At 39.7% G+C, this 25,105-nt stretch overlaps 1 protein-coding gene and 1 long non-coding RNA gene across 15 annotated transcripts in view; one reads left to right on the plus strand and one right to left on the minus strand.

The window, feature by feature from the left end:
• Positions 1-25,105, minus strand: part of LOC111251930 (uncharacterized) — a 25,629-nt gene continuing 524 nt past the window's right edge. The window contains exons 1-20 of one of the 14 annotated variants that reach the window (XM_086990574.1): positions 24,409-24,563; positions 22,504-23,000; positions 21,893-22,018; positions 19,362-19,529; positions 15,881-16,111; positions 12,821-14,380; positions 10,998-11,129; positions 10,622-10,747; positions 10,175-10,285; positions 9,914-9,988; positions 9,599-9,634; positions 8,287-8,376; positions 8,021-8,191; positions 6,218-6,343; positions 5,316-5,402; positions 4,923-4,988; positions 4,456-4,533; positions 3,702-3,791; positions 1,239-1,598; positions 1-490 (exon numbers count right to left, since the gene is read on the minus strand). In XM_086990574.1, coding sequence (XP_086846700.1) covers positions 330-490; positions 1,239-1,598; positions 3,702-3,791; positions 4,456-4,533; positions 4,923-4,988; positions 5,316-5,402; positions 6,218-6,343; positions 8,021-8,191; positions 8,287-8,376; positions 9,599-9,634; positions 9,914-9,988; positions 10,175-10,285; positions 10,622-10,747; positions 10,998-11,129; positions 12,821-14,380; positions 15,881-16,111; positions 19,362-19,529; positions 21,893-22,018; positions 22,504-22,999 — 4,290 coding nt within the window. In that variant the 5' untranslated portion in view covers position 23,000; positions 24,409-24,563 and the 3' untranslated portion in view covers positions 1-329. Of the gene's footprint in view, positions 491-1,238; positions 1,599-3,701; positions 3,792-4,455; positions 4,534-4,922; positions 4,989-5,315; positions 5,403-6,217; positions 6,344-8,020; positions 8,192-8,286; positions 8,377-9,598; positions 9,635-9,913; positions 9,989-10,174; positions 10,286-10,621; positions 10,748-10,997; positions 11,130-12,820; positions 14,381-15,880; positions 16,112-19,361; positions 19,530-21,892; positions 22,019-22,503; positions 23,001-24,408; positions 24,564-25,105 lie in introns of those variants that run through there. The other 13 variants (XM_022809075.2, XM_086990575.1, XM_086990576.1 and 10 more) reach the window with 13 other exon arrangements.
• LOC147755454 (uncharacterized) overlaps positions 24,121-25,105 on the plus strand; it is a 2,859-nt gene continuing 1,874 nt past the window's right edge. Inside the window, exon 1 of the long non-coding RNA XR_015328774.1 lies at positions 24,121-24,351. This is a non-coding gene — a long non-coding RNA (uncharacterized LOC147755454). The remainder of the gene's footprint in view (positions 24,352-25,105) is intronic.

The following is a 25,105-nucleotide window of genomic DNA, read 5'->3' on the forward strand; positions in this document are numbered from 1 at the left end:
TATATTACCATCATACTAAGTCACTGTCGGCTGTATTCATACGGATTCGTATAAGGATAAGTGGTAAGTTTTGCTGCTAAAAGAATCATTCAGGCAATTAAAGACGTCTGTGAATCAGTGATTGTATGTATGCTCTTATGTGTACATTCTTCCTCCTCAGAGAACAGTTGACCCAGACTTTAACGGTGCTTTCTGCGTGAATACTTTGATTTTATTAGTAATTATAGTGTTATAATATTAAGCACGTATATTCCGTAGCCTTGTGACAATGCACGTCTCAAACGGGTGCCCGGTTTTGAGGGTTTTTCCACTTAAAAATCTCAGAAAGCTCAATAGTAATCGGCGATTTCGGGAAGCTGTATCCGAACAATATGTAAGATAATGGCGACAAGCAATAAGATGAACACGGTGAATGGCGGGAGGTGACCGTAATTATATTCCATTAACCAGTTTTCCTTGTATCTTCGACGTGCGCGCGCGGTCCCAGGTGCTAAATAGTTTACAAGAAAAAAAAACGCAGAGAGAAAGCTTTTTTTAGCACCGGATGTTCATTGAGGGAATGAAAAAAGACGCTTGTCGAATCCCTCAGCTTGTTAAGGTTTCTTCAAAAAACAAGGTCATCGAAATAGAATACGCTCTCTCACCAATAAAGCACCACTATGAAGCTTTGGTTATCCATTTACCAGGAATTTAAGAGGGCAACTAATGCTTTATTTGTACTACGAAAGGAGGCGTATTTGTCCGGTGTGAATAACACGTCAGTCGCGCTTGAACCGCAACGGGGATAGATAAAGACCAGGGCCGAGGGTTGTCAGACGTGTTTTTAATTGCCTCAAAAAAATTAACACATTTATGCCATCATAGGAATCTAAATCTTCAAAATCGACTTTGGTTCGTGCCCTAGTTCGTGCCCAAGAAAATGCACATAAATCGAGAATTTCTTAATTAACGGCCCCCTTTGCACGACCAAAACAATTTTACTTTCTCCTGTATGGGTTGCAAGGAGTATCAAAAGCCATAATTGCGTGAATTCCACGTTATAGGCTATTCCAGCCTCACCTCGACCCGGACCTCATTTGTATCATACGCCATTCTATGTAGTAAAAAAGTGCCCTGAATGCACGAACGTCAGGCGCCCATTGTCATTGCCCTGTGGAAAAAAATGTAAATCCAAAAGAAGGAAAACAATGGGGGGAAAACAATGGGGTAGAGTGGAGAAACCAATCATTATGATGTACCACTTGATCTTGATTTCTTGAATTGCTCAAATAAAGAGAATTGTTTTTTCCTGTCCTGCTCCGCGTTAATGTATCTATTGATGACCGCTTTTTCGACCGAATTAAGTGGGATCCCGCGCTGCAGTTTTTCAAGCAATGGTCGTAAATGCTTTTCTCGTTCACCTCCGTTCTGGCTGAGTTCCTGAAGTATCTGTAAACAAAGATTCTTCGTGTGATCACCGATAGGCCCTCCGGAGCTTTCCGAAAGCTTACGGGTTTTGGATCTGCCTTCGAGGACTTGAGATGACGTTGTCGTACTCCTTGGGTCGGTAGATGTAGGATCCACAGGAACGTGAAAACTTCCTTGATGCCTCACTTCAGCTGCAATCAGTTAAAGCGAATAATTGTTTCAAGTTTCATCAAACACTACAACTGGATTTTCCTAAGCATCGGACGCAACTGGGCTATTCCGGCGACTAGCATGAAAATAAAAAGACCCATGTATCGCAGACTGAGCCCAACCGGATAAGCAGCAGACGCTAGCACTTCATGAGCATGTCTCTCTTCTTATAATTAATGTAAACTGTATTTCTTCCCTATTAAAAATTAAACTCAATATAATAATTTTAATAATGCGCAACAGTTAATCTAATAAAAATAAGCAGGGCTGGTCAGCATGATATTGAACTTTGGACAAGGTAACTCGCCGTGATTTCTCGTACATTTACAATTTTACAGTACAAAAAAATTGGCCTCACAATTGAAATGTTGGTGTTCAACATCTTTTCTATAGAACGCACTGAATAATGTGAGCAATTGTGACAAAATCGAAATAGTGCACTGTTATTGGAAATACCAGCTAGAGCTTAATATGTTGGGTACTCTGACCTTTAATTAAAAGCATTCGCTGAAGTGAAGCTATCGACGAACAACTCGAAAAAAATACGCTGTAACTTAAGCATACTTGGAACTACGTTAAAAGGAAACGCCATCAGATATAATTGCTATATACACAATTATATAAAAAGTGGTATAATTTATATATTATTATTACTTTTTAACATAATCTAGTAACTATAGCAAACTACCAGTGCGCCTAATTTCGCGTTTGTAGGGAATTTAAATGAAAACTTCTCGCCGAGTCACATCTATATATATATATATATATATATATATATATAGAGAATCACATACTGTACAACCCGTTTAGATTTGCACGATTCAGTAACTCCAAGGAGAGCGCCTCCTTATCTGATAGGTCCCAAGCAAATCGGTAAGCTTCCTTTTGACTATCAATAAAATAAGAAATGCTCTAGATTCAAATATTAAATAAAAATAATAAGAAAAATCACGTCAACCTGTATACTGTATATACGTTACATTGACTTGCCATGTACCGCGTTATAGTATCCTAACGCTAAACATGTATAATGTTAGATCTATCACATATAACAGAATACATCGTAGTGTTAGTCTAGGAAAGAATAAACATCCACAATGCTAAAACAATGTCAGTGGTACCCTACAGGATTCAATGCGCCATAATCTGATCATGTGGGCAGGAAGACCTGACCGGCGGAAAGCCTACCATATTTATAGTAGTTCTTGTACATAGGCTATAAGCGTAATTTTAATACGTCGACTGAAAAAAGAAAAACGAGTCCGCTATTCTTCTACTCTCGCCTCTCGCTTCTAGACCCATTCTAGATTAATTACCAGGGTCACTCATTTTATAGATACAATCGTATACAAAGATTCGATTGCCCTATACATGGTGAACCCTGGGATTCGACTACGATCGTGAACTAGTTAATGGCCTTACCAGTCCTGTCTGTATACGTGGCATATTGACCCGCAACAGCAAATACTATATACCAAGAAATAAATATATACTTACAAAAAATAATCTGTACGACTCGGCTGCAATTTTTCCTATCTATTGTCCCTCTTCAAATACCCTTGAGGTTATTGTTATATTAGCAATAAGACTAATTAGCTGCCGTTGTCGCTTTGTCGAGACTTCTATTCCAAACTTCTGCTCAATGGCTTTCGATGACAAACGAAGGATTCTCGATCCTAAAAAGGATATGACTTGCATGGTTTAGGGGGTATTAGCCCGAAGAGGGTAGCGAAGTGGCTGCTTAATGGTCAAGTTCTCTGTAACCATTGTATACTAAAGTCTACTCTGTCATAACAGTCTACCAATAAGCATTATTTAAATAATCACGCATAATGCCGAATTTTTGGGCTGGTTTTAGCCCACGATGCACTAGCTCATGTTTAGTTATATAAATCTGCACAATTAAATTGGTGCAATTTTATAAATTTTTTTTATAGGATTTCGGGCGACCTCATTGCGCCAGTGTTTGGCATTCTGTCGAGGAGCAAACTGCAGAAATTTTCTCTAACCTCAATGATTAATTTAGGAAGTATAAACAATATAAAACATTGTACAAAGATCTAATGATTAAAAAGAAAGCTTACCTGGGGGTGAGGTTGCGGGCGGTGACTCTATCGACTGCTTAAGGCTGTCGCCGGGTCGGCTGAACCCCCTATCGTGACCAGGGAGAGTTACTGAAAATACATTTGATTTTTATTAGGACCCAGGTTGCCAATCCTCGGAAACAGCCTATTTTGTGCATAAAGCTAATAAGTATTAACAAAATAGTGGCTACTACACAATCATTAATAGTATTGTCTGGCAAAACTGCTCTGTCTAGACATGAAGCAAGGTAGACAACGACGGCTATACATTCCGTAAACACTTTCTTCGACCCACAATTTGGGTTGTTACATTTGGCGACAATTTTGAAGTAAAAGACTTCTATAAATGGTTGGATCTAGGTCGTACGACAACTCGGCCACTCATTGGCATATAATTTATGTTTCTTTAGCCAGTGAACGGTCAGCAATGCAAGCGGCAATAAACGGTTGTCATCTGAATAGACAGATAAGGCACTGTTATATTGGTAAATGGCAAAAATGGTGTTTTACGATATCCACTGTCTACTTGAGCTATTGATCAAATGTTACTTTGTATTTTAGCCTATAAAGACAAACATTGTTTTCTTACATTGAGATCTCTCACACCCAACGTTCAACCAATTCAAATAAGAAATTCGTTTTTGTAGCATGGTATGAATATAGTATTATAGCATGGTATATATAGTAGAATTGTATTAAACAATATATTATAATAAATATCTATATATATAAACCAAATAACCTAAACAAATACCTGAGAGAGCTGTGTCGTTTGCGAGGCCTTTATTTATTTTTTTCCCTTTTCCGCTATTTGGTTCTACTGGTGATTTTCCTGCTCGTATTTGAACATAAATAAACAACAGTATTACAGCATATTCCGATTAACTAAAGCTAGTGCATACGGGTAACAACAGCCTTGGTCCGTCTGCTGGTACTATCAGCAAACGTTTGAACGGCTTCTTGTAAAACATGATCGCCGGTACGAATGGTGATATATTCGGTTGTAGCGAATAGTTTTGGTCAAAGTGGGTCACCAGATAACAACAATCCCTTTACTGATGCAGTGGTGACAGTATGCTTGCCTGCTAAACGTTTATGCTGGAGCCCCCCGTTTGAAGCAATGCCACTACTAGAAGTAAATATTTGTAGTTTGTAAGGGGGTGTGCGTATGCTCTACGTTTGTGTTATTTCGTTAAAGGAATAAATTTCAGGTATAGATACCTGATGGCCTGGATGGAAGTGGCTCGATTTGTTTTCCTAACTCTGGCGCCTGTCGCTTTTCCAGGGCTGAAATAAATCATACAGGCGATAGCTTTACGGAAAGATCGCTATCGAAAATTGTTACCTATAGTCGGACTATGATCATCTGCTTCTAAGTCAGAATAGTGCTTATTTTGAAGCTGACAGGCTGGGCTGACAAACGAAATCGCTGGCAGGAATACGATCGAGGGAGTGGAGAGCGAAATCTATATGAAATACTGCGTCTGCAAGCAATTCTGTGCTAGTGTTTGTGCTCGGATATGGAGAAATCTGTTAGAACAATGTGTTTATGTTACATACATTAATGAAGAACATCAAAGCAATCATATAAATGAATTATTTATAAAGCCTTACGTTTTTCAGATGAAACACCGATTTTCAGGCCTTTATCTATCATAACGCTTTTGGGTTTCGGCCCTCGGACAGGGCTACCATCTTGAACTGCAAAGACCAAAATGTAATTATATTTTTCTCAAACCCCAATATCCTGCACTTCACGTTGTGGAGGGACATCCAAACTGTCGTTTATTTCAGGTCTGTCCTGATAACGAAACATTATAAATTTATAAAGCCTCGTTCGACGTTGAAAAATTGCTTATTTTATTATTGCATTTATTGTGGGTTTTCTTTAAAATTTCGCCAATAGTATTTCAATAGTTAATACGCCTGAAGAACAGTAGCATCATTAAGGCGATAAACGGGAAGCTTAGTGAAGCGTACGGAACCGATCTGAGCGCGACGCTTGAGATGTTCTACCACGTTAATAAAAGCTAAGAATATAAAACAATTTACCGTGGGTTTTTTGAAAGAAAACATTCATTTGAAAAATTAGGTTTTTAATCTCAATTTTAAATGAACTTACTTCGTAATACCCGTAGTCTAGGGACCGTTATTAAAGTGAACGACAACGCATGCAAGATTCCCGGTACGGACTAAATAGGTTGTCAAAACCTATTGACCTATCCTACCGGGAACGTTCATGAAATAGGATTAGAGATGACCTAATTTTCGTTTCAGAATGTTTTCATAGGTACTCAGCCTAAATAAGCCGTAATGGCATTTCATTTCACGTCTATGCTATATATATATATATATATATATATATATATATATATATATCCGATAAACAAACTCTTGGAGAAATAACCAGGTACACAGTACATTCGTTGTCATAAACATATGCGAATTTTTCTATTTACCAGAAAGAACAATTTTCTACAAACGATCAACGCCATTCATCTATATCAAGATCTTACTATGTGTACCAGTTAAACTGGGTTCAGTTGGTTTTTTTGCAGTGTCGTTGATACGTGAGCCTTTGACAGAGCCCTGGGGCACTGGACCTGCACGTTTGCCTTTGGCAACCTCCGAGGCTTGTTTCTCTAGAAACACGAATAAATACATTTGATTATGTGTCACAATATAATTGTGAGAGGAATCCAAATGTGCAATTCTAAGAGGTGGTTGTATCATTATCTTACAGCATGTAATACCTTTTTGAGCTTGATGGCCATTCTATCTGGAATGCCCTCGGAAAAGTTTGTATTACGCAACAAATCATACGCGAACTTTCAACCCAGTTTCCAAATGATAGCAAAAGCAAGCAATCCGGAACTAGGGACATTTGTCTGTGGTTCAGTCAGTATGCAAATACAGGAATATTTAACGATTGGTCACACCCAGTTCCAGCTCAGTTGCCTTTCCAATGGCTTTCTCTTGCTATTACTCTTAGCTAATTTATTACCTTTACCGGGATATGGGTCGCATCAGCATTTGTGTCACTTAGATGCTGAGATTTGGTGTTTCGCAATCTGTCCTTTTGCTTTTTTTTTTATATGGGTGATGATGTGTGTGTGTTGTATTACGTGTGATGTGATAAAATCAAAATATTAATGATTTTATCACAAAAGGACAAATTCTGTTCATGAAAATGTTTGATAATGAAAATCGTGTTTATGATTAACACTGGGCCGTTTCTTCCGATAACACATGTTAACCATAAACACAAAAACATAAAATAGATATATACAGAAATATATATACATATACATATATAACACAGAAGCGGCCCAAAGATAATTATGTCGCTTTCCGAATCCTAGAAAAAGTTATTATTTCGACAGCGACCATAGATACCTACCGTCGTGTCGGACGGCACGTGGGTACCTATGATATTGCCAAGGAACTATACATACATCACCAAACTAAGGAAGCCTGGCTACAAAAAAATGCTGGGGTGCTTTTTAATGCTGTTTTTTTTAATAAAAAAAAATGATGAAAATAAAATTAAACCTCATTTGATGCGGCTTTCCGTCTGCAGATGGAACAGACACGCAACGAAATCGACTTATTTGTATAGCGGTTGATCTCGCGCGATCAAACATTTGTTTTATCTTTTTTGGGACAATAATGTAAACATAAAAAAAATGAAAAAAAATGCTTTATGATCTGTGGAAAAGCCCAGACCGACGCGAAAAAAGCTGATGCCTGTGTTTGGCGTGATTGAAACTATACTGTCATCAACTATCAAGATTGGAGCGTGTTGTTGAAAAAAAATGACCGAATCAATGAACAGTCTTTTCACGATGAGAATGCCAGAGCCCATTTTTGGCTATCTGGCAAAAAATTGTGAGGGTTTCGATAGAAAATTCTCGTACATCCGCTGTATGTCTCTCGGTAGATCTCGCCGGGTCATGTTTGAACCTATGCTGAATTCCCTGACTTCGCTAATTTAGTTTTTCTTTCACCCGAACACCACAGGTTATCGATCGAAAAAATGGAACCAATATACACATCTACCGGCTCCTTTATGTAGTATAGCCGCTTATTGCGTGGCTAATATCAGCTAAACTAAAGATTTCAATGCGGTTTTTTGTCCACTCAATGGAAATCCTTGCAATGTCCGGTTGATTATGCTGCAATGATAATACAAAGGTACAAAACGTTTCATGGTTCTGGGCCCAGTTCGTTAATCTTAGTTACCGAAGCATACTGACATAGTTTTTAATTAAATATTAATTAATAGCTAATCAAGTGAATGTAATTAGTGGCAAGAATACCAGGTTTTTTGAATTTTTTGCTCGATTTCGATTTCGCCGGCTTTGAAGTCGAGCCGAACGAACCTGACGAGTTAGAGCTCGACTGGAAAGGACCAGGAAGTTTAACTCGTGGCCGAGAACGATCGGTTGTCTTCTGCAAAAGTTGTTGAATCCTGCCTGTAGCAATATAACCTGCAATTTACAAACACGGGACCGATCACGTCATACAGATTCGTACATTTTAATCCTTGACAATGACTCGACTAGCGATTAAGGTGGACACGTACCGCGCTTTACGTTGCCTTCCTTGCTAGGCGATCTCGTCGGTTTTTTAGGAGGAACTGCTCGCCCAAGTTTGTCTGTAACAACAGCCAAATCTCACCAAGCATCAAGGAAAACAATGGATGTTAAGAACTATTTAACCAATAATAGTCTCACAATGAGTATACGTATTTGTATATACATCCATCTATCTATTACATATTGCATTGAGAAGGCGATTTTTATCGTTACCCTCAGCTGGTATGGGGTGGTTGATGCTCATTCTGGAGGGTCCGCGGATGAGGCTTTGCTTGTTAGTTGAACTTTTCTCTGAATAGGTGGTTTTCCATAGGTACCTTACGTTACTTCGAAAAAACTGTAGAGTTTGTTTCGGCTGAATTTTAAGCTACGACCACAAAGTCGAAATTCCAGAGAAAAGTCGACTGGTTGATTCAAGAGTGTAAAGTGAGTTCTGATACGGTTTCTTGCTGCACAATGTCGACGTGGAAGTTGGAACTACTTTGGGAATTATTAAAAGAACCTCATCATGAACTACAGGGTGGTAGAATAAAGGCTACGAATAAAATGTTCAACCCTGACATACATCACGTTCGTTTCATTCGTAACATTACGCGTTATATATATGTATATATATATATATATATGTGTATATATATATATATATATATATATATATATATGGCGTAAGGGTACTGCGGCACCGAGTTCTCAGCTCCGAAATTTGGACGTACTAATTTTCGGGCAAAATGATGTTCGGTATCTAGCTTTTTGATGACTGCGAAATCTTGCCTCTGCGGACTTTTTGCATGTGCGCCAAACGTGCTCGGTTTATTTACCGTAATTAGGACCGTTCTTGGTACTTTTCATGCTCATACGACTGATCTGTGCGATAGGCAAGTTACTGGTACGTCAATTTTGAAAACTTGCTGAAAGAAATGTTCGGTTTGGCAAAGGTACAACGAAAAGCCTTACGCGCGAATGAATTGAAATGAAAAATTCTTGTTTTCCATTTCAATTGTAACAACAATTAGGGCAAAAAGACATCGACTCGTACATAGGAAATATTTATGACTGCTTCCTACTGAGAACGGAACGAGGTGATGCGATTTCTAGTTACGCCATTGGCCGTATAGCCTCTGTTTGTGGCACGTAATTACGTTTTTTTGAATAATTTTTTTGAAAATTCAAGGCAACGACCATACCATCTCCTAGTCACACCACGGAATAAGGCAAGCGCAGTAGTAATCGTTTGCAAAAATAGCCACGGATGAGGTTAAGGCAAAGTCATTGCATACAAAGCCGTTATTTAGTACTTACCTTCAAGCTTGTGTTTCCCCCGGCTGTCCTTCAAGTCTAAAAAAAATTATGATTAATGGTGTAAGAAGACAAATTGTTGTATTGGGTTGCGCAGTAGATAATAGTTAACAATCTATAGATTCATTCGAAAACGTACATTTTCATAGTAAGGTACGCTAGCCGTTTTGGGAACTCGTGACGAGTTCCCAGAACAGCTAGACTCTTACGGTCAATGTATGACTAAACGCAATTGCCCGTAGAACCCCAGTAGTAACGACTAGCTCGATCGACAGCCCTTTCATGGACGTAAAGGATGAAAAAGATTAGTAAACAAACCTGACGACGACTTTCCAGCTCTTTTTGAAATGGTACCGACTTTTTGCATAAGCTTTCGATTGTCCCGGGTCTCCTCTGAATGCCGCAGACGCAAAGGTAACGTTAGCTAGAGTAGCTGCACTGACCATTATTTCTTTTGTGATTTCAATAACAACAATTCGCTAAGAGCGCTAAGCTGTTTCCTCGAATTGTAAAGTAGCTAGCTTGACTTGAATTGTTTGAAATTAGAGAGAAAATGTCTAGAACAAATGGGTTAATTACGTTGAAGGTATCTTGCCAATGTTAGGAGTATAGTATCCACTGACTGTGCACACGAATCAATAACTGGTTTTGCTCTCGAAAAGCAGCGAACGATAAACTCACCACACAACGCTGAAAAAATTCTGGGAATTAACATTGGTTAATATTTCGTCATAGTTTTTGCTGGTAAACGCCCAATGGCTAAAAAATGACTCAACTCAATGAATACAAAATTTCAAACGGACTGTCCCAAATGGTCCGGTTAAAACAGCTACACCCACTTCCGCGTAACTATTCTTATTGACCGTAGTAGCCAAACGTGGGTCTATGTACAATCTTTTACTTGGAATGATGGATAAAGCAAGCATCAACTAGAAACAAGTAAGTTTGACTCTGAAATTGGTGTCAGAAAGTGGATTGGTATACTGTACTTATCTAATGAACACATTAATATTTCGTTTGCCCTACTTATGATTCCACCCGTAATTGAAGTCAAACGCGTATCAATACCAGAGCCTGAACTGCTTGAGTCACTTGAAGCGCCCGAGCGCGACTTCAATTGTGAGTCTCCCAGATGGACTTTACCGAACTGATCTGAAAACGTAATCGACTGTGCTAATGAGCTGAAAAAATCAAATCTGCAGTATAAAAGCTACATTGTAATTAGTTCATCATATATATTCATACAACACGAAAACTTCACACGACGCTCTTCACAGAGTACTGAACTTAATAGCATACACCAATATTCCTATGAACAAGCCAACCAGGTGAATACCCATCGGTTTTCTTTATGGTTGACTTATATCAAAAGGGACTGGCGATTCCGAAGCACTTCACCTACCATCAGGCTTTTTACGGCCGCGGACTCCCGACAAAGCTGTGGTCTTTTGGACCGCGCCACCTTCCTGCTTAGGCTGCGAGGAAGAAGGTACGCCCTGAGGTGCAGCAGGCTTTTCTGATTCTGCAGACTGGCCTAAAAGAAAAAACCGTGACAATATGTAGCCTAGTTCTAAAAAGCATACTAACCGCCGCCGATTCCAGTAACAACGACAAGCAAAGCGTGAAGGCCATCGACAACCCAGTTCAAACTTCCTTCATTTCTTTTCATTCCACTATTAACCCAGTTCAAACTTTCTTCACCTCTTTTCACTCCACTAAGTAATATTTTTGCCACGTATCGAGTGTATAATTGCGATATAGGCTTTTGCCATAGTGACAGAAAGTGAAGATGCAAAAAAAATGTAGTCACTGCTTGATCTGCACGAGTGTAGGAAATGCGGACAGAAATGGATTTGGAACGATGTCCCTGACACTGATTAGCCCGAATAAAGGACTTGAATAGGCCCAACTACCGTTTGCATTTTAAATTACAGTTTAGCAGACCTGCAGACCGTTTCCACCAAACAATAGCTATCTATAACAAGAGAAGAGGAACGCAAGCTTGGATCAGGGTCAGCGGAAACTTCGTTAGGCAAAAAAAATTCCTAGTAAACGACAAAAGTAGCTTAAAATGCATTATTTTTCAGCTGCTGTTTTATTTTGTTTGATTTCGGAGCAAATTGTAGATACTTCTTACCCAACATCAAGCCTATTTCGGTGCATTCTTACTTATTAGGTTGGCATCTAATACCGTGTTCATGTTAGCGGAGGAACTATATTTATAGGTAGCATACGAGTTTATGCTTATGGAACTTTGTTTCTTGAGTTTTTCGAATATTTTCCGCCTCAATATCACAATGAGGAGCACGTCAGTTTCACAGGTCGAACATCTCTTTCGCTGCGAAACTTCGTTAATAATACCTAGGTTGACAAATACGACGATTTACAATTTCGTATTGGAAAACTAGGAAAAAGCCTAAGTACTTAAGGTTGTACGGTCGATTTTCTTTGCGGCTGTAATCAAAATGCTTCCGCTAGCAGTATTTCCGCCGCAGCTTATTTTAAGTGTAATTTTAGGGACCAGATAGTATTTGTATAAACAAATACGTGCGGCACTTCACGTTCGTGCATTGATTGCTGTCGCTTGCCGCGTTGATAAAGGAGAGGCCAACCAACAAGTCGGATTGTGTCCAAGCCATTGCTTTGACCTTCTGTTTCGCGATTCCTAATTCAATGGTAGAGAGAAATCAAACGTACGAGGAGACGTTATTAAAACTTAAATCCTTAGTCTGCACAGAAAAACCGTTCTAGTTGTTGGCGGAGTCCTTAGCAAATCCTTTTTGAACCCCGACACTTCACACACACGCCCATTACGTTCTTTTGAAAAATTTCTGATACCGCAAAGCTTCGCTAAAACGTATACACTTTTCTCAAAGCATATCTTAATTGAGCCCAAACGATCTCGCTGATTTCCGCCATAAACAGTCATTAGTATTTCAATTAGATTAAACCGTTATCGCCTTAGCTAAGATGTCACATGTTATTATTAACATGTATTAATATATATATATATATATAATATAAACGTACATTTAGTCTGATGCCTCTTTCGGCCATACCCCGCCCTCCTCAACTACTGACTGAATCGTCTGCCTACAGTTAGCCTCCCCCCAAACAAGGCCATCCACGCTTGCTTGCCGCAATAGCGACGTACAGAAAAAAAACTATCAATGTTTTCTAGCATGTCGTTTCCAAGCAAATCGAACCCATCGAATGGTTACACACCGCTTTGTGAAATTCCGGCTCCTTTCGGTTGACCTACTTTACCCCGTTGGCGACCAGTTCGAGGCGGTGATAGACTGTCTTCTTTTAGATTGTACGAAGGGTGATGTACTAACGGTGACATAGTATAGGAACGCGGTGGCTTCGTGGTATACTTGTGATAAGTGGGAGGTCTTCCAAGTTTCCGGTTATGCCGTTTTGGTTTTGTGGTTTCTACTCTTCCGACATCAATATACTGGATCGGGGTACGATGATTGTCGACCTTGAACATCTTTTCATTTTTTCTCTTCCTTTGCCTCGATTTCTCGTCTCCATCTTCTCTGCTGGATAGGAAGGATTTACGATAATTACGATCGCGGTCTGACCTTCGCATTTTACATACGTCGGACGTGCTTGTGGGTTCTAAGGTTTCCGAGCTTGTAGATAAAGCAAATCTGTGTAACTTAGTCGGTTTACCGTTTTCATCAGATCTTGCGGTTTTCTCCTCGCCAGTTAAATCCAGCTTTTCGTTCTCACGTTTACCTATCTCTTTCACTTTTCCTCCATCGTCATGCCTTCCTATCGGCTTATGGACCCGACCTTTTTTTGCATCGTGGTTTGTGATGCTCGAGCTAATATACAGTCGCGACTTTTCGGAACTGGATGGCAACTCTGCTTCATCTGAACTGCCAAGCTTTGCGATTTTGATGGTTTTATGTGGTTTATTTTTGAGAGGGTTGTCGGCCGAAAGATTAGCTGTCTCCTGGTGTGTCTTACTGGGTCGGCTACCCTTTTGCTTATCTAAAGTATCAACCGTATTCGGTGATTCTGACATATCAAAGCTGCTGCTAGGCGTTTCTGATCTGTCTTTTATTTTGGGTCGACCCGACGTATTCTTGGCCATTTTACCGATGGGTGTCTTGGACGTACCTAAATAATTTTTCAAGCTACCAAAAGAGCCAGACTTTTCACCAAGTTTACCGGTTTGGCCTAGTTTCTTCGGTTTAGTAGTTTGGGTTGACTTTTCGGACGTATCCGAGCATTTAGAGCTTTCCAGCTCATCCAAGGTACTAAGTTTATTCTTCGGTTGTTTGTCGACTCGATCTGGTTTATCTTTATTTGCTTTTTCAGCTCCGTCTGATGTCTTCGACTGCGACTTATTTGAGCTAGTAGAAACACTTGCTCTGTCTGAATGATTAGACGTTTCTTTACCCGCGTTATCGCTACGATTTGGTTTGCCTTTACCCTGTTTACATGCCTTACCTGCGTTGTCGGGCTTATCTTTACCTTGCTTTCCAGCGCTGTCCAGTTTTTGTTTGTTCGGTCTATAAGTTTGCTGTGGCTCTTTTAATTTATCTATCTCCCACGTCTCTGGCGTCTTTAAACTGCTCGATCTTTTTAGGCTACTGGATATGAATGACGGCTCAGGAGCTTTGACCCTTCGACCAGTCGCGGTAGACTTGTCGGCCTCTTTCGGCTGTCCGGCCGTGCGGCCCGCAAGCTCCTGCTTCCTCGGCCCTGTATGAGTATTCAGTCTTGCATCTGCTACAACCGACACCTTGCCGCTTGAAACGCGTTCATCGACTACCTCATTTGGTAACACCAAAATGGTACCAAATGTAATTTATTCGTCAACAAGGCTTAACACCTGGTTATCTGATGTATAGCATAATTTTCTTATTAATAAAAGTTTAGTGACGATAATCAGGTCGAGGAGGGAGAAGGGACGGGAGAACACATAACAAAGAAAATTACTCATTAACATTAACACTCTTTAAAAAAAAAACTATTTAATTCAGCATTCTCTTCGCCACCATAGGGTCGAAGTAGATAACCCGTTCATGTCCACCGGCTTCAACAAAATACTGATACGCTACGCACGCTAACTTGGCTCTCGACAGCCTGAGTTCAGACAGCTAACAATTTTCTATATCATAGATATCGAAGATACAATAGTTGATCGCTTGTATCAGTTTCGATTTAGAAGGAGAAATAGAATTCGATTCGTATTCAGTGAATTTTTATTTAGTCGGGCGAGCAAATTTTTACTCTTACGTACTACCCCTTCATATCGGCTGGTGCTCCATATGAGCAAAGGAAGCCATGCCAGACGTAATTAAGATTGTCACCTCTTACTTTACTGCCTTAGGTTAGAAAATACGTGTATTTTAAGCCCATTTCGTCGCCGCAAGACGTCCACTGATTACTCCGACAAGTCTATCTTTAGTCGCTTAAAAAAATTAGAGGCAAGCGGTGTTTGTCTCCCGTCCACCCTTACCCACTCTTCCCAGCCATTACATGTAAGAATCTGTACATAGGTTTTTCTTATAATAATAATAATAGTAATTCGCGCTGTATTTACAGTAAAAATATGGGCGTCAAACGATCGTCTCGTTGTGATGATTCAGGGTACATCGAACCGGGCATAAGCCCGCAGAAAGTAAGAAAACGACAAAAATAACTAAATATATAAACGAATAAATGTATTTGCAATAAATGAGTGTAAAGAACGCGTTACTGTAACCAATGTATTAATCAACTCAATATATGGGAATGCCACGAAGATTTCCGTATTGGGCATATCCGATTGGTGAATTTTTTTGCCACGTTCCAAAGTCGTTCGACAGAACGGAGAAATCGAAGAAAACGTACTGGGATAATTTGCTAGCGTTTCGAGTTAATCTCGTAATACCGACAGCTCCTACGTCGTGAAGATGTAGGAATGGCCGGCCATATCAAAAAGCACAGCGCTTTGGAACACTGCTCAATTGCTAGATACGAATACTATAAACAACGGAAGGGCGTATTTATGACCAAAAGAGGCTTGCTACAGGATTAAAACGCACTGACGCAGATCTGGAAGAGCGCCTTTCGTTGTAGAAAATGTTTGATTTTCACATAATTTATAAGTACACCGGAGTCTACATTATCCCAAAGAAAATCTACGTTAATAGCAGCGGGACCAATAACATCGAAGGCAAAGTCCATACTTTCTGCATTCGTTCTTAAGCATATACTAGCATTTTGGTTGCCTTATGTAAATACATAAGGCAGCAGAGAAGTGAATAGAAACATATCTCTCACCGACTTTCCCGGGACGATCCTTATCCTTTGCAACTTTACCTTCTTTTGTTCCCTTTAGACCACCCAAAGTGTCAGGCTTAATATCCTTAATTTCCCTTGGAATACCCTTAATATCTTGTTTACCGTAGAAACGGGTTTTGTAAGTCTTCGGAACGCCTCCGGAAGAAGGCTCTTTCAAGCTTGCCGATTCCGTACTGGAACCTTGACTTTCACCTGGTCGGGCTGCTCTTACTGCAATACCGGCAACGTGTTATATATTTGAAAATTCTATAATCATTTAGGTAATAACCGTACTAATTGGCGTCAACTGGATGTGTGGAAGATGTCCAAGCAGGATATGCAAGATATTTATGAACAATCGTCCGTATATATTACTAGATAAGATGGACCTTGCGATTTGGAAACTACAAGCAAAAGTGTCGAACTTGCAACCAGTTATCGAAGTACATGAAACTATTTCAATAACAGGTACAAATTACGTCGAGACCGATAAAAACATCCATTTGTTTGCCTTCGAGGAAGCTCATATTTTCTGAATCGCCACAAAATGTCCACAGTTAAAAAAAAATAAGGCGCACTCATGGTGTATGTCTCTCGTCCACTTCTTCGCCGCCGCCATGTTCCAATATCTGTACCATTTTCGACCTACAAATTTCGCTAACAATAAACTAAAATATGGTCATCAACGGAAACGTCTGTAGCACCATGATGATGGTACAAATTCGATCGGCCATAATAAGCCCACGCAGACTGAGAAACCATAACTAGTTCATTTTGAAAATAGTCAACTTTAGATGCTACGAATATATACATAACGTCGACAGAGAAGAAATATTGCGTTATCGTGATCGGAGAATAATATGAACCAAAAAATAATTTCGTACTTGCGGTTATTCGATTATGTTTCCAACTTTTTTTGCTTAAAAAACTTATTTGTGAAAAAAATTTAAATCATACGTATAAAAACGATTCTACTGTGTAGTTTTGTGTGTGACGTGAGAAAGCGATTATGTGATCCGACAATAATAACCCTATCCTGTGTATTTAAGCAATTGCCGCTAGTAAGCTGTTGAGTTGTTAGACAACTTACTAGCGGCACTTGAGGCTCCCCTCTTCCTAGTGATAATCTCTTCCTGCTAGTACAACAGTCGTTTTCGATAGTTTGTTTTTACTTAATGGTATCTATGTAAGTCAATAACTTGAAATATAGCATCAATAACTTGTCCTTATTAGAAATCTATCCGAGATCGACATATGTTTTTTAAGAAACAGCACGGCAGCCATATTGGCAGCGATTAATCTTTCCCTTATTTTTTCATTACTCATTTTCCCGGTTGATAGCTTTTTTCGAACTGAGATTTGTACCAATATGGCTGCACTCTTGCTGATAGAAACGCACTAGAAGATGCGTGTACACCATCTACATAATGCCGTGCCTGTTCTAGATACCTTCCTGGCGTTCTCATTCAGTAACCTCTACTGATTTGCGAGGTTGGCAGCTGCGTCGTCAGCTTTTGCTGACGAATCAGGAATAACCTCGGCAAATCTAAAGCATAGCGCTTTGAAAATCTTACTCGACTTGTTGTCGTCTGTTGCTAGACACGAAAAATAGAAACAAGGAAAAGGCGAACTCGTGGATGAAGATATCTCCCGCGGAAATAAAAGGCATTGACTCAGCGCCGCTTTCGGTTGTAAAGGACGTTCTACATAATCACATGAAATTTCTAATTCCTTGTAGGTAGCGCCTATACATTATTCCATCATAGCCGAATTTAAGGTTACAGTTCTACAAGAAAATCTACGTTAATAGAAACGGAAACAACAATATCGAGTCACTTTCTGCATTCGTCCTTAGTCGTATACCGTCATCTGATTACTTTATGTACGTATATCAAGCAGCAGGCGCAGGTGACTAAGAACGTATCTCTCATCGAGGTTCCTAAGGCGATCCCTATCCTTGGCAACTTCAGGTTAACTTTCTTTTTGTGTCTTTGGACCACCCTGAGCGTCGGGCTTAACCTCTTTAATTTCCCTCGAAATATTTGCATCCCTTTTAACGTAGAAACCGGTGGCTCTATAAGGTTTTGGAACGCCCCCGGAAGAGCTCTCTACCGTGCTTCCGGAACTTGACGATTCTGCGCTGGAGCTTCGACTTCCACCTGGTCGAGCTGTTTGTACTGTAATACCGGCAACGTGTTACATATTCGAAGTCGTTTAAGTTATAATGCTATTAACTGGCGTCGCTCAAATTTATAGACCCTGTGGAAGATGTCCAAGTAATGAGCATATATTTGAATACTCCAAGAGCAATTGTCATATACTATAAGATACATATGGACCTTGCGGTTTGTAGATTGCAAGAGGTACTCGCTACACATGCGACCAAGAGTTCGAGTCGGAAGCAACACTTTTTGGTCAAGCATTTATAACGTTAGCTCCTTCTGTCACTTTCTTGCGCCATTACGAGTAAAATATATATATATATATATATATATATATATATTTAGGAAACGGCGCCCATATTGGGACTTTTGTTTTCGTTCTAAATATTGTATTTAATCAATAATATAAAGGTTTTTGCACGTACTAGAAATGTCACTCCTGACGGTCGTGTTTATTTATACAACCACTATCCACGATTACAGACTTATGCATGTCTGCAAACTATTTCTTGCATCAAACGATACTGGCAGATGCACCCTTGTTGACGTGTCGCTAAATTACGCTATATACCGCATAATTCTGATGAAATTATATACACTGACACCCCCGTCAGAAATTCCAAAAAAATCAAAGCTAAAAATGGCTGAAAATTGTAAACTGGGACGTAAATGCGCAACGGCTGAAAAAGGTAGTTAGGTCTTCAGGCACACTGTTGTTCGCCATAGTGATTTTACTGTTTTGCTGTGGAAGAAATTGGCTTTTGTTTGCTGCCAAAAGTAGCGAATACCTGTATAACCGGTATATTTAGGTGCCGTACTATATATACGGAGGAAGTAATTAAAATATGATGTATGTGCCGAATGAGTAAGCTCGGAGGCTGAAAATATATTTGAATTAGATCGTTTACTCAAGCTCTTGCGTGCAACAGTCACATTTCGCACAGTCTGCACACTTCCACCGTTCTCACGTTGTTTTGCTGCCTCCCAAGTGATGTCTTTGAACGAATACGGAACTTGACAGTAGCGGTCTACGACTGCCTTACCGGTGAGTTCTTATATGTTAGTTGTTATTGATTTAGGCGTATGTTTTCTCGTGGATGGTATCGTCGCTATTGCGATCGACACATCCTTCGCGTCATCGAGTATCTACAAACCTTAACAAAAATGGACTAGACACTGGTTATATATAGTATATAAAACCAGTATCCGTGTAAACGTTCCATACTCACTTTGGAGTTAGTAGACGCGTAGGCTTTCCATTTATCGTCGGACTATTAATAGTGCGGTTAAGAACAAAACCAGCCCAATCATTTACTCACTACTTTCTTGAGAACGATCCTTTGCTAATTCGGGTATTTCCTGCTTTTTTTGTACGGAAGTCTCCATCATTGACCCAGATACGGTGTCCACACTTGAAGTTGAGCTTGCCGAAGATCCCGTGGTCGAAGAAGGAGATACAGGAGCATCAACTGATTCTGGCAGAGGGCCTGAAATTGTATTCGCTGGAGTATTTTGTGGTCTGTGCGGCGTACTAACGGTTACCGATTCGTACGTTTTAGTTTTGCTGTTTCAAATTTAAAAAAATTGCATTACATTCTCTCACAGAAGGAAGTAATTAGATTTAGATGACGAACACGTGCAGGCCACAAATCTGTGGACATACAGTCCTCACTAGACGGCTTTCGTAAGCGTGTTTTACGAATCTCGAGCCAAAAACTAAGGAGTTTCTCACCTAAGGTCAGCCGATAGCAAAGCCTGCGTTGTAAATGTCGATGTTATTACTACACCGATCGATCGTAAATACGGCCAAGTTTTTTTGCATCATAGGCAATGATAGTACACATACGTAAACCTCGTGTGCTACCAATAAGAATCATTCTTATTTCCTCATTTTGTTTTAACATTTACATAAAGCCGATCTAAAAAACAAATATTGAATGTCAAGTAACAACAAAGCATGCCAAAATAAAGTTTCAAGCATGTAAAATTTCACTTAACGGAGGGCGCTTGCGTACTCCCAAAAGCAATTTCTCATACACACAAGACTAACATTTTCCACTTTTAAATGACCTACTAAAGGAAAACGACCGCGACGTGATCCACAGAGAGACATCTTTGCCATCTAAGACTTGGCTTGTAAAGTAAACACGCCTCCTTAAGTGAAAAAATAGCACGTGTCCACAACGTCGGAGATAACAGCCAAATTTACGCAGGTATAAGGCCAAGCATGCGTACCTCATGAATTCTGCTACAATAGTGCGCAAAGACACAATGAAACATCGCGAAAAATTGGTCAAGTAATATGTTTGGAACAAAATTTCATACGGATACAATAGAGGATCTTATGCTAATTTTGAAGAGTATTTAGTTAAAAATGGCTAACAACTCAAAATTATATTTAGAGCTAACTTACTTGAATTTAGCTTACTTTTTATCTAATATGGACTAGTTCCGCCGGCTGTGTTGCCACTGTAATGTTTTCATTTGACAAGCTTAACGATATGTAATGGTATGTAACCCTACATAAATGTAAAGTCATGGAAAAAAAGTTTAAAGTTTACAGTATACAGGAACAACAAAATTGTAACCTTTTGTGAACAGTTACCTGCATCTTTGGCTTCTGGAGAAGTTCTGCGTTCTTTGCGTTCTCTAGGAATTTTAACCTCTTCCGTTGGAGCTCTAACCTCTTCCGTTGGAGCTCTAACCTCTTCCGTTGGAGCTCTAACCTCTTCCGTTGGAGCTCTAACCTCTTCCGTTGGAGCTCTAACCTCTTCCGTTGGAGCTCTAACCTCTTCCGTTGGAGCTCTAACCTCTTCCTTTGGAGCTCTAACCTCTTCCTTTGGAGCTCTAACCTCTTCCTTTGGAGCTCTAACCTCTTCCTTTGGAGCTCTAACCTCTTCCTTTGGAGCTCTAACCTCTTCCTTTGGAGCTCTAACCTCTTCCTTTGGAGCTCTAACCTCTTCCTTTGGAGCTCTAACCTCTTCCTTTGGAGCTCTAACCTCTTCCTTTGGAGCTCTAACCTCTTCCTTTGGAGCTCTAACCTCTTCCTTTGGAGCTCTAACCTCTTCCTTTGGAGCTCTAACCTCTTCCTTTGGAGCTCTAACCTCTTCCTTTGGAGCTCTAACCTCTTCCTTTGGAGCTCTAACCTCTTCCTTTGGAGCTCTAACCTCTTCCTTTGGAGCTCTAACCTCTTCCTTTGGAGCTCTAACCTCTTCCTTTGGAGCTCTAACCTCTTCCTTTGGAGCTCTAACCTCTTCCTTTGGAGCTCTAACCTCTTCCTTTGGAGCTCTAACCTCTTCCTTTGGAGCTCTAACCTCTTCCTTTGGAGCTCTAACCTCTTCCTTTGGAGCTCTAACCTCTTCCTTTGGAGCTCTAACCTCTTCCTTTGGAGCTCTAACCTCTTCCTTTGGAGCTCTAACCTCTTCCTTTGGAGCTCTAACCTCTTCCTTTGGAGCTCTAACCTCTTCCTTTGGAGCTCTAACCTCTTCCTTTGGAGCTCTAACCTCTTCCTTTGGAGCTCTAACCTCTTCCTTTGGAGCTCTAACCTCTTCCTTTGGAGCTCTAACCTCTTCCTTTGGAGCTCTAACCTCTTCCTTTGGAGCTTTACCGTTTTTAACTTCTTTCACCTTGGCGGCGCCAGCAGCGGCAACCACCTTGACTTTCTTCTTAGGGCAGAAGCCCTTAAGAGCTTTTGGGCTTTTCACGTCTTTAAGGGCTTTTGGATGTTTTAGATCTTTTGCCACTTTGACGTCCTTGACTCCCTTTTCATCAGACTCCACCGACGCTGAACCCTCATTGACCTCTTTTACAATTTCCTTGATACCCTTTGGAATTTTAGAGTCCTTCTTACCTTTAAGCTTAAGGTCCTTGACAACTTTGACGCTCAGTTTGGCATCACTTGCCATTGATGAACTTGGGAAGATGGAAGCACCTAAAATAGGAATGGGCGTAGAAGTCATCACCGGTCCACCGGGATCTGATTAAAAAAGATTCACAACGAACCACACGCAGATCAAGTAATGTGTCATGTTGAAGCTATCGCGCCTGCAGTCGTTTTATTTCTCCTCCATAGTAAAAATGAATAAAGTATGTGATACAACACTGCATTGTTTTCTATGATCCTTGCGATTCTCTTTACTCGAATTAAAGCTGACTTGTTTATTATTTTTCTGCGGCAATTTCTATTGCGGTACCTACGAACGATATTTAACGAACTATTTAAGCTCTATGTACACTAATAGAACGTTCACCGTTTAAGGTAAATTAACACCTTTAACAAAGTTAAACCAAATAGATACAAATGATTAAGTTTCTTATTTGTACCTGAACAAAGCGTGTGAACTTCAAAATCAGCCGCTACAAATTTGCAACCAAAAATGCCTTCACAAAACGACAATAAAAACAATTATATTAGATCATACACAAATATGTGTGGGATCTAATACAGTGTGGCTTACGTACCTTTGGGTTCGAAGAGGTCTACAAATGTCACTTGGAACTCGTTCCTTACAAGGTCGTCACGTGCCTTTTCTGGACCAGTCCAGGGGCGTAAGGCTTCTACCCAGGCTCTATCTCGTGCTTTATCAGTTGGCACATCCACCTTTACACGCTGTTCAGTAAGAAGAAAATATAAGTTGTCCAGAAGCATGTGGCTCTTGATTATATCAGCGAACGTGAAACTTATGTCAGGGAACTTGTCCTTCAGGACTTTGAATAGAGCAAGCTCGGATTTTGACAAGGTATCCCTAGCGGCTTGCTCATCAATAAGAAGTCTCTTCTGCTCTTCAGTTTCGTTTGCTCGTTTTACACTGTACTTTTTGAAAATTTCTGCCCATGCTTTTTCAACTTGCTCGCTACGTTCTTTAGTAGGATCTGCACCTACTCCTCCTCCTCCCCTCAGATTTGGTTCTGATGCTGATCTTGGTAAATCTGTTTCGTCTGAATGTGTCCTGCTCATGCTGAAGCCATACATGAATTAAGTACATAAGAGAAAATTACATTTTTGATAAAAATGTACCGCCGCTGTTCTAACGACATTCATCGTTCATAATCATGTTTCACGAATCACACTACCTTATGCCTCAGGTTTAATGGAATATACAATTTTTCTTACTATAGAAAGGTTGATTATGATTCTGGATGCTATTTTGGAAGCAATAATCATCGTATCGTAGGCACTGATTTATGAAAGCCAAAAGATTCGATAATAAAATTAATCCTTACTGTTATAAACATTGCACCACTGATAAATATGAAGATACCTATCTTCATTCACACGCGATTCTAATCGCACTAACTATATTTAAGCTATGCGGCCAAGAATGATAGATTTCGGAAGAATTCGGACAATTGAGATTATTACCATTGTTTAACCAGTTAACTAGCAAACCATGACCTTTTCCAGAACCGGCATTTACTATAGCTAAAAGTCTTACCGGCGAACTATAGCTACTTAATCCTTCAAATACAATAATAATTTTCTTTTTTAAAAATATTTTGTCGTATAGAGGACATTCAGAGCACCAAGTTTGTCGTTATCGCAGGTCTAAGTGATCAAGTGGTGCTTTGAATTGTTAATTAATTTACGCTTTTTTTAAAATCCCCTTCAGCAAATGTCAGGAACGTATTTTCTGAACGCGATACCCTCTAGTGGAAGTAAACTCAAAATAACCTTCATCCGAACTACAAACTTTTTGAGGTGGTTATTAGGCTAGATGGAAGGTTTCTTTTTAAACATGTAGCGACACTTTTCGCCGTAACTTCACCGTACGACTGCCACTTCCACTCAGATTCCTAGTTTAAGAAGAATTATTGATTGACAAACAGGAGAACTCCTTGAATTTTTCATGTGTTGTCATTAGGTAATAAAACTTAACGATAGTCATTTTGTACGTACTAGTAGCAGCAGCGACCACCTATCGAGCACGCCTCAACACAAAAATAGGTCGTCCCTGTTTAGCATTATTTTAGTTTAGCCATAGTTGGCTTTTGCCGCGTCAGATGCCCTAAGGGAACACTTCAGAATACACATTAATGTATCGGTCTTTGACAGTATATACTGATATTTTATGTGTTGTTAAAGGCGCTCAACAATCGTCCCGAGCGTATGTATGTCTGTCTGTCTGTCTGTCTGTCTGTGCGAATTCCCAAAGCTTATTTTCTACACGTGCATTGCTATAGATGCCGCTCATCGTAGTAATTACTGTTGAACGCTGCTGAAGTGTGCTCAGTTCCGGCAGCAATTACGTGTGCCTTCATAGCGAAAATGTCACACGTAACAGGAAATTACATTGTAACATGTATGCCTGAGTATGTATGCCCCAACGTACATAAATTATTATCCCTACTACGGGAAAACTCTCTTACCTGAAGCAGTATCCGTTTGTATTCGTTTTCTACAATAAGTGACTAATATCGTATAGAAGGGTAGTGAATTGGAGAGCAAAAAAATCAGTGAAAGGCCTACTAATCACTTGGTGTCATACGAGGAAAAGTAGAAAAAAGCGCTGTCAAAATTGCCGCCATAGACATTTTTCACAAGTTTTTATAGCTGTTCAAATGACTTTACTTTGTTTATGTGACTATTACGTAGACGTAACGCTCACTAGGTTCCACGTAATGGGAACAGTTATATCCAGCGAATTAGATCAAACTTAAGATGTTCATTTTTAAACCCTAAGCTCACCGTATAATTGTTTTAATATTCGAGGTCTCAGCAGCACTTCATTATACCTACTATTCCAATTTTCATAAACTGCTTAGCGCTACACCTGATTGCAGAGGTGTGAGTTTTCAGATACGTCGCCTTGGGAACCTGATAGACCTACTAGAATGACAGAGTTCAATGCGCATTAGTTTTGAGCAAAATTAATTTTAGTGTATTATAACTTAATAAAATAATAATAAAGTTAACTAACTAACTAACTAATTTAAATAACTTTAGACATTAGTACTTTGGGAACCATTCAACGGAAACTATTGGTCGAAGAAGAACCTTCGCGTTACTTCTACTTGAATGAGTTACGCTAATATAATATTCCGTCACTGTCGAAACTGGAGAACT

Source organism: Varroa destructor, unplaced genomic scaffold, assembly GCF_002443255.2.
Source record: "Varroa destructor unplaced genomic scaffold, Vdes_3.0 BEIS01000005.1, whole genome shotgun sequence".
Taxonomy (NCBI): Eukaryota; Metazoa; Arthropoda; class Arachnida; order Mesostigmata; family Varroidae; genus Varroa; species Varroa destructor.